We start from the raw sequence: 10,095 nt of genomic DNA, 5'->3' as shown, positions 1-10,095 counted from the left end.
CCTACCCCCCACCCCCCGAAGACACGAGGCGCCTGAGTGGCAGCCGGTGCTGAGATGGCGGGATGTTCCCCCCCGCACTGCGGTTGCTCCTGGCATGTATTATTTAAAACTACAGTGTTTTTTTTTTTTTTATCCCCACCACTGTTCTTCTCTCGTCTGGTTTGGTAGCCATGATCCTGATGAGGCTGCACAGGTTACAACAGTTAGCCCAGGCTCCCGGGGCAAAGCAGATCCAGCTGGTTGAGTCCTGTAATTGAAACGAAGTGCGGACAACACCGTAGCCTCCAGTTAAATATAAAAAATATATGAAAGCAGGGGAGAAAGAAGAGGTGGTATCCACTGAGGAGGAACTTAGCAGAAAGAGGAGATCTTGTTAAGCTAAAGAGTGGATGACAGCGGATGTGTATTGGCAGTAACAAGGCTTTTACTGTGGGCGCAGCCCGGCTACTTCCAGTCAGTAACAATGTCTGACTTTTACTCCACAGTCCTGCTGTTTTCCTCCCTGACTCTAATGTAACATATTTCTCTCTGTTCCGCTTTAGCCTCATGCACCATTTTCCATTTTTCTTTCTCCATCCACACCAGCAGTGTTTCTGCAGTGTTTTACACATTTGTTACTCATTTATCTCACTGAACAGATTCAGAGTCAATCCACACCAACTCCAAGAAAATACTCTTCTGATACATGTCAGTGCATTTCTTAAGTCTATTTCTCTCTTTTTTTTCAACCACCAACCCTGTCTCCTAAAAATTTTGTTTCTATACAACTAAACTGCAACAGCAAATATGCTTTGTAGGACTGGATTTTGACAGTTTCTTTAAACAGAGCGAGGTTGTTACTTTAGATATTTTGAAAGTTGCACGTATCAGTAAAATGTTCACAGACAGTTTGTTTTCTGACAAAATATCAGATCTTGCAGGACAACATCCAGCTGTAGTGGCTCCAGCATTATCAGACTCTCACAGCGCTTGGTTGAGGTTTGCGAAATAACCTGGTCTGGTTTAATACAGAAAAAAAAAGTTTATTTACATTTAACAAAACCACCAAACTTTTAGTGCCTGAACCACAGAGAGGATTCTGGATATGAACCCGATCTCTGGTGTGACAGTCTTACACTCTGTACGCCCCCGATCCCCCCTAACCACCTTCTAGCTACTCCTCTGGCTGTTTAATTTGTTGCCTCTGAACATATTCCAACCAGAGATTACACTTCCTGCAAAACATATTTGCTGTTGCAGTTGGGTTGTATAGAAGCATTATTTGCAGGACACAGTTTTTAAGGCTCTTGGTTTCAACAGCTGTAGCGTTAGCTGTGGAGCTGAGGTGAAACCCAATACTCTACATTTAAAAGAGTAATCCTTGGACTCTCTGTCGGTGCTGTTTGCTTGCTGGTGTGTAAATGACTCTTGGGATGGGTTGGGCCATGAGAGACCCACCCGTTGGATCCTTTGCTGCCCAGGAAAAGACAGCCACATTTCTCGGGGCTCGCATTTGAAGGAGCCTTAGAATCAGCGATGGGAATTCCGGCTCTTTTCACTGAGCCAGATCATTTGGCTCAGCTCACCGAGAAGAGCCGGCTCTCTCGGCTCCCAAACGGCTCTTCATTTTTAGCACTTCAGCCTTTTATATTTCAGTCAAATTTAGCACTGTTTTTGACCTATAATTAGTATGTGTGCACATATATCACCTAAATTATTCAATGTAATTGATTAGTGTCACTGTTCAGTGTTTCGCTCCAACCTTAAGCAGACACAGTGCATCTGCCTGTGGCGCGGAGAAGATCAACCTATCATTCTGCCTTGTATTCATTTACAAAAAATAAATAAATAAATAAATAAAAGGCTGCTCCCATCTGCAACCGGCACATCACTATTCAAAATGGGACAGCCTGGTTGCACTGCTGTGACGCAATCGGTCTTCAAGTGCAGCCTCCGAAGCTTGCGGCCCCTGAATTGGGACACAGCTAGTGACTATGGCTAACCAGCTTTTATCTATTTTCACTTACTTACTTACTGATTTGTCCTAGTTTATCATTTAAGCTAGGTCTTTTTTAAAAATCTAATTCCTTCAACTTGTCTTTGCTATAGTTGTTTCCTGTTTCCCCCCTGCGCCCTCTCTTTTCCTCTCCTTACCCGGTCTTGAGGTTGTCAATGGCCTCCTCCACACCCTTCTGGTTGTTGCGGATCATATACTGGTGCATGTTGGGGTAGTTGGAGCGGATGTTCTCCTCGGTGCTGCCGTTTGGCACCGTGCCGAAACGCAGCGGCGGGTACTGCTCCGTCGGCTGCTGGAACTGCACGACAAGAAAGGAGAAGGTGGGTGGAGATTAAAGCGATAGAAGTAATGGAGGAGGTTAAAGAGAGGTAGAGGAAGAGGGGGAGAGAGGAGCTGAACTCTGCTGCAGGATGAACTGCTACAAAGTGTTCACTTTCAAAGCGTGGCACTCTGCGCTACGGTCTTTTTTTTTTTTTCTGAAGAGCTGAGGGGCGAGAACGATAAAACAGACAAGGTTTTAAAGTGTCAGAGCAGCAGGATACAGTTTTGTGGGTTCTGCTGAAGCTGCACTGAGAAATAACAGAAGAGCAGACAACACGGAGAGAGAACATTTCCACGGAGCGTATACAGTATTTCACTTTTTGTTTTGTTAACTCGAGTCTTTCCAAAGTTGCCCACCTGTTCTGGAGGAATACGTGAAACAAAAGAACCTTTGAAGGACGTTTGCTGTCTCATCTGTTTCCATTTACTTTTGAGGATTAACAAAAAGCGTTGACTGTTTTTTTTTTTTAAGGTTTTACATTACTCAAACAACAAATTTTTCATCTATCAGTCCATCTGGCCATCCACCTGTTCATGAATACATCCATCAATCACCTCGTATATCCATTCATCCACCCATCCATCCATCTATCCATCCATCCATCTATCCCCTACCTTCTTATCCGACAGCCCTGACACCGTGTCGATGTACTCCTCCTGGATCATGAAGGCAGCCAGGTTGGCAGTGTAGGAGGCCAGGAAAATGACAGCGAAGAAGGCCCACACCAGCACCTGACGGGGGAGAGATCAACGAGGGCCGAGTCTGACAGGTGTGGAAGTATTTTAAGATTCCAGTGACACTATTTTCACTTCCTGGCATTTAGCTGCTAAAACCTGCAGCTGAAGCGCCGTCTTGCCTGGAGGGGTAGAGTCGTGTTTGTCAGCCTCCAGGAAACATCCCTGTAACCTCAGCATTTGTCCCTGTCTTACTCAAACCTAAAAATTTATGATAATGATAAAGTGACATGTGGTGGCATGCAGTTACATAGTCCCAGCTACACAATTTACTTGTGTTTATGCAGTGGTCATACTGAGTGGGTAGAAATCCCTGATGTAATGTAATGTAATGTGGTTTGTCCACAATGAATGAAAGAATAAGAGGATTCAGAGACGTCAGAGGTCGGAAACAAATCTTTTCATCGTTTTTGGACAGCAGTGGTGGTCCACAGAAATATCAGGCTTACTTGTTAGTTTTGGTCCTTTCATGCAATCTAAAAATAAAGATTATTCCCAGCTTTGTCCTTTAAGTGCATTTTGCTTATAGAATATGTACCCAAGTAAAAGTTTGAACACAGGACCTTCCCCTCTAATGGGGGACTGTGTTATTGCCTACTAAGTAAAGGATCTGAATACATTTCCCGCCACTGGATAACACAAACTTACCCGAATTACCGAAGCACAAATAAAAGATTTTTCCAGAGGTGGTTTAAGGACTTGGTGTGAAGACATTTGGCTGCTTTTATTGCAACGAGATGCTGCTCTGTTGACATTCAGCCAGGAAGCAAGCGAGCGATGTGGATTAGTCGTAGCTCTAAATTTGCACTTGCAGTCGGTAATGAACAGGGGCTATTTGCTTCCACAGTACACTGTGTTGATGCCAAACATTTATTTGCATAATTTTCTTAATGAATAACATGAAAAATGTACACTCTAAACTCTGGCAACAAGAATTAAAAAAAAAAAGTAATCTTAGCCAATGAGGACAAAATTTTTTGCTCAAGGACGCTTCAGCAGGAGGGTTGAAGGACGGACCGGCTGCTTGGACTGATTTAAAACTTTAATGCATTATATCAATAATATATGGTTGTCAATTATCCATCCTGTGCATGCAGGGTCTACTGACGACCCTGAATAGGCTTAAGCAGGTTTGAAGAAAGAACAAATAAATGTTAGTCATATAGAGAATAAGCCTCCATTAAAGATTAACTTTATCTTGTAATCTTCCTTTGTTCCTTGTGATTAGCTCTGGTTGTCTGATATGATGTTTTAGCTGTTATAAAAGTGGATCAGATTTAGAGTGATGCGGCTGTCAAAGGAATTTTTCTTAAAGACACAGTTGTCTCTTTACTGTACTTTAAAAAATCCTCTACAATTGAATGGAAGGAACGGGTTTAATCTTGCTCTATCTTCAGGCTGACATATAGTAAACCTACAGTTTAACCAAAACAACAACATGTCAAACAAAAAGAGCTAAAAATAATCAGCTTTCCTTCTTCCCTATGACCTCTTTTCTAAAGCCTTTTGCGCAGCTAATGAGCTCTTGAGATGATTGGGGTTGTTTTGAAAAGAACTCGGGCAGACAGTCAGAGAGAAAAAAAAAGGAAAGAAGACACCTTGAGTTGTTCGCCTCCCGTGGCTCTTTGCTCTGCAGTGGAAGGGGCAAAGCCTTCGACTGATTTCTCTTTTTAATGTCGTAACAGCAGGTACTAAAACGACCACCGTGGTGAAACAAGTGAATGAACACTCTTGAACTGATGCACCGGTTAATAAATCTAGTAAGTTTGAGTATTTTCTTTATCATGCAAATCTGGCGTGTGTGTGTGTGTGTGTGTGTGTGTGTGTGTCATTAAAGGTGCATATAGCATAAAGGTAGATGTTTGATCATAAAGCAGGTCTAGGTTCTATATTAATACTGTGAATGCATCAAAGTGCTCAGTCCACAGAGAAATGCACACAGCCTGTATTCAAGACACTGAGCCTTACAACGAGCCATCAGGACTTCTGTAACTTTGTGACGTCACAACTATACAGTCACCGCTCTCTGCCATGCTCCAACCTGACCCCACCATCCAACCTTGCATGATTTGGTTTCTCTGAGTGTTTATCTGGAATCTGCTATATTTTTATTCGTTCACTCAGAAAACAGTCGGCTAATCAAAAGAGAGGCTCAGAGCCTCCTCTCTTCTGATTGGCTCACCAACCTGTTGTTGTAAATGTAGATGTAAATGTATGGAGATGTATGTAAATGTAGATGTAAAACAACATTGAGATTTTTTTTTTTTTTTTTTTTTACCACAAATATATCTTCTTATGGAAATCAACACTGGAGAAGTGACAATATGTGACCTTTAATTATTGTGGTGAGTAAAAAACCTTGATGTAATTGGGCTGACTGATTGTGAAGGGGACATTTTTAGACGTCTAGGTTACACATAACAACATTTATATTGCCTATATTTTAATGTGAGGCATCTGTTTACAATATGGGAAACATTTATTAGTTAGTTATTTCAACATCTGTAATTACTATACGCTATATCTCTAGAATTTTTTTAAAAAACACCAAATTATTGATGATTACTGGATGTCGAGTCATCCAACTAATGAATCCATAAAACAATCCGCCACTCAATTAGTTGATGAGCGAGGCAGTCACCAAGTGATTCAGGTGGTGTGTTTACCATGATCTTGCTGGTGGTTCCTCTTGGATTCTCCACAGGCACAGAGTTGTTGAAGACCAGCGCCCACAACAGCCATACCGACTTCCCAATGGTGAACTTAGATCCACCCGACTCTGAGAGAGAGAGAGAGAGCGACAGAGAGAGCGACAGAGAGAGCGACAGAGTTAATTTTTAAAGAGATCAAGGTCACTGATACTAAACCATTCACATTTCCTCAGTATATTATTTGCTGTAGTAAATCCTGCTAACATGAAAATTGAAAGTGATATTAGGCAACTGATACAGCCCATGGTGCCCGATCATTACATCCATATGTGAGGGTTTAGCATCTCTTTCCAAAACCACAGGCATTAATCTGCTGCTACAACAGCCTCCACTCTTCTGGTTTCAGGCTTTCCACCAGATGTTGGCTTGCTGGCTGCAAGAATTTGCAGCCAGAAAGCCTTATCATCCAACACTGATGCTGGATGATAAGGCCTGGCTCGCAGTTGGTGTTTCAGTTCATCGCTTAGGTCCTGGATTGGGCTCAGGTCAGGGCAGTCTGTGCAGACCAGTCCAGGAAAAACCATTTCTTTATGGACCTGGGGGCACTGTCATGTTGAAACAGGAAACAGCATTCAACGGAGTTCACAGAGAAGCAACCGTGATGCCCACATACTTTTGGCCATGTGGTATATATTCGTTATGATCTTGGGCTGCAGTGATTGCCGGGACACACTGCCCCACAGTGATCTAAGAGCTGTCTGATGTTGAAAGTTCAAACAGGGGAGACAGAGTTTAAGAGGGGGAAGAGCAAAGACCCATATGGAGTTATCAAAGATTAAAGCTGGCAGCAGACTCCCTTGTGTTGAATGTAGAATCGCTATTAATGAAGATGAAATGTGGAGGTACATCTCTTACTGAAAAGAGAGTTGTTATTCTTTGAGGCTATCGTTGAGATGGTTGGGGATAGAGGGAGAGAATATAAGAGTTGTCAACTGTTCTGCAGTGAAAGGGCAGTTAAACTCTGAATGTATTGATGAAAAGATGCAGGGAAGTGAAGGAAGAAAAGAATCTATTAAAGCCAACAGCAGACTTCATTTTGCTTAAAAGGTCATTAAAACTTTGAAAGCTCAAAGAGATGAAAGGAAGGGTGAGAACATTTCCCACTTACTGTAATTCTGGTGGTGTCTGTTCATGCAGAGAGTTTTTATTCGTTGTATAATTATTGCTCTACTACTTCCTCAGTTGAAAGTAGTCCCAATGAAAAGTGTCGTTTCCTGTTACGTTGAGTGCCACAAATGAAAATCCATTTACCTCCATTGTATTGGAGTTGGGGCAGAAATCTTGGATGGATATTTGAAATTATATTTTAAAGGATGTTCATTCGTGAACTTTGGTAACCATATATATTAAAGCGAGTCACCTGAGTACAGGTGGGAGATGGATGACAACGGCGTACTTCGTGCTTCGTCCGGCTAGATCTTAATGTGCTGACCCATTCGACAAACTTCCAAGCTGCTGGTCAGTTTGACTCATTTCTGCTTTTGACCTGAAATTACCCTCCGTGTAATTCTTTAAATTGTCATAAGATTACGGGTAAAGTGCGAAAACACTGATGTGTTGTTATCAGACACAGTTTTATGGAAGTCTTGAGATAAGAATAAAAAAACGTGTGCACAGAAGAAGCTACACAGCTTACAACCAGTCATGAAGAAACACCGAACTGTCACTCCAAATGAGTATAATTCCACTTGTGTCAATCTATTAGACAGTAATGACAAACATCTCTAAATGGTTCTTTAAAATGAATGCAGCTGCGCAGAGGAGCAGTCTGTAAATGTTTGGAATAAATGATGAACTGACAAGGACTGTAGAAATGTCAAAGTCAACCACCAGCATTAGTGTTTGTCTCATTAAAGATAAATACGCCGGATGGTGGGTGTGGAGTGATTGTCTTGCCTCGTGTGCAGTCAAGAAAAGTGGGACGCTTTGCATAATTCGAGCAAACGCCCCCCCCCCACCCTCGCTTACATAACTGACAAAGTGACAAGTAAGTAACAATGCTGTGAAATGAGCACTGGCGGCAGGTTGATTGGCGTGCAGATGCCGGAGCGACTCCATCTCTTACTCTTGGCGCTCTGCAGGCTGCGGTTGTATCCCACGGGGCTGAAGAACTCAAAGATGAAGACGGTGACAGCCACCACCGACAGGCACATCACGAACATCATCACCCACACCGCTGGGCTGTAGGGTTCTGTAACACACACAAACACACACACACATGCAAAATATCAGATAGAGTTTCACAAGTTTCATCAGTAGAGTACCACTTTTTCGAGTAGAAAAGTGTCATGACTGGACTGTGGACAAGTCAAAAAGGTTTTTTTCGCCCAATGAGAAGAGAGTATTCAATTGTTTTAGCTCTGTTTTTAGTCTCCACCAACTCTTGAGGGAAATACTCTGTAAAGACTCCCCATATAACAAAATGAAACCCCTCAACCAACATATGCCAGGGTCTTCGGCCCGAGTCTGGCCCACATACGTCCAGATCTTTGCAGAGTGCAGCTGTTATCCTATGGTACTGACTGACATTTGACTGGAAGTAGCCCAGATTTGGGCCGTAGAATCGGGCGTACACTGGACCTGAAGAAAACAAGCAAGTGGCTCACATATGGGCCTCATTTATTTAGCTACCTGGGTCTAAGTGAGATAATGTTATATATCTAATCTGACTTGTTTTTCAGTATGGACTGGATTATCTGGTGCTGACTATGAACCACTGTTTGACTTAATTCAAGAAAATGCTAACAGTTCACAAAGGAAGGAAGCGCATGGCTCCAGCTGATCCGACAGGTGCAGTTTAGTGAGGCGGGTAGAAGTACAAAAAAAAACAAGATCCCAGAAGTGTTGCTACATACTGAATAATGCAAGCTAAATGTTCCAGTATGTTCACCGGCTCGTCTCAAACTGAGTCTGTCTGCTGTTTGGTGATGAGCAGGTAGTGCACGGTGAGTTTTTAGAGGTATTTCTCTGAAAAACAGCTGCGTGCTGCGGCCAAAAACAATGTTACGAGAGCAGTGAGAGCGAAGCAAAACATTTAAAGATGTGTCCGCAGATAAACAATAAGCTGAAACTCACTATGAAGCTCTGTAAAGCTGAGGGGAGCTGTGGATTCAGCTTATTCTCTGATTCACTGTAGGTTCATCACTATGAGCAAACCCTGTCTCATTTCCATTTGATACATTATTATGATAAAATATACATTACTTCCACTTTGAATTTAAACTGCTCTTTTTCCGAAATGCTTATCTGGTGACTTTGGCTGGCAGGTATGTGATAAAGCCCGGGAAAATTGTTTCTATATAAAGCCAATTATTTATGAGCAAGAATCAAAGTCAAAGTTTGTTGAGCGTTTAGAACAAATCAGAAGGTAATCAGCTTCATTAGGACGATGTGGGTGTAATTTAATCAGATTTGATCGACAGCAACAAACACACCCACAACTGTCATCAAATTTTGATTTCAGCTGAGCCCCGCCCACTTCAAACTGCACTAACAAAACAGCGCAGGAAGAAAGGTCTCATGTGACATAATTAAAACTGCTTCAGAGGAAGTTCATGTTCATTTAGGACGACTTCGCTCATAGTAAGAAACAAACTGAGAACATATGTGTTCAGGGCCTTTAAATTCACTAAACAAGGATCTCAAACATAGTTTTGTTCAACACCTCAATTGTCTCTTCCTAATCAGCAGCCAGGAAACAATTATAAGCAGGCTGCATAGCAACATAACTTGCAACGGCTCCTACAGTGACTTGTGAACTGTTACCTGTTAAAAGTGACATTAACGTGGGGACTGATGAGCTTCTCTTTTTCCTGTAGAAAGTTGAAAAGATATGGACTGATGATGCACTCAAAACACATCCCTTTCTCATATCGCAACACCTTGTCATACTAAACACCATTATGAAACTATCAAACTAAAGATCATTAAAAAAAAAAAGAAAAAAAGTTTTTTTGTGTCCTGTCCTGATTAGTCGCTGGCGATGGTGTGTTGTTTTAAAGTTTGTAACGGCTTAGGAAGAGGAGCCAAACAAGGACAGTCTCACTCCCGAGTTGTCACATACAAACGCTTGTTCAGGTCCCTGTGCCCTCACTCTCGAACACACTGGGTACCAATTACAGTCATCTTTCAAGGATAGGATAGTCTGATGGACTTCCAATGTTCTCTGCTGCAACAGACTGGATATGAACCCCAGTCTCTGGTGTGATATTCGTGCACTTTGTATGTGTTAATGAATGCTTCATTCATTCAAAAAATACATTGACTCTGCACTCTAAAAAATGAGGCTAACAGGGGACCCAGTGCCTTAAAAATGTGATACCAAGGGTTCCC

The 10,095-nt window shown here is 42.1% G+C and overlaps 1 protein-coding gene across 1 annotated transcript in view; it reads right to left on the bottom strand.

Annotated features, from left to right (window-relative positions):
* grin2da (glutamate receptor, ionotropic, N-methyl D-aspartate 2D, a) overlaps window positions 1–10,095 on the bottom strand; it is a 141,373-nt gene that overhangs the window by 33,000 nt on the left and 98,278 nt on the right. Inside the window, exons 10-13 of the mRNA XM_023414669.2 lie at window positions 7,829–7,954; window positions 5,719–5,831; window positions 2,933–3,049; window positions 2,134–2,294 (exon numbers count right to left, since the gene is read on the bottom strand). Coding sequence (XP_023270437.2) covers window positions 2,134–2,294; window positions 2,933–3,049; window positions 5,719–5,831; window positions 7,829–7,954 — 517 coding nt within the window. The remainder of the gene's footprint in view (window positions 1–2,133; window positions 2,295–2,932; window positions 3,050–5,718; window positions 5,832–7,828; window positions 7,955–10,095) is intronic.

This window comes from Seriola lalandi, unplaced genomic scaffold, assembly GCF_002814215.2.
Source record: "Seriola lalandi dorsalis isolate HSWRI2012SDOR001 ecotype SW California unplaced genomic scaffold, Sedor1 jcf7180002054538, whole genome shotgun sequence".
NCBI lineage: Eukaryota > Metazoa > Chordata > Actinopteri > Carangiformes > Carangidae > Seriola > Seriola lalandi.
This window is presented reverse-complemented; position numbering and strand designations above follow the sequence as displayed.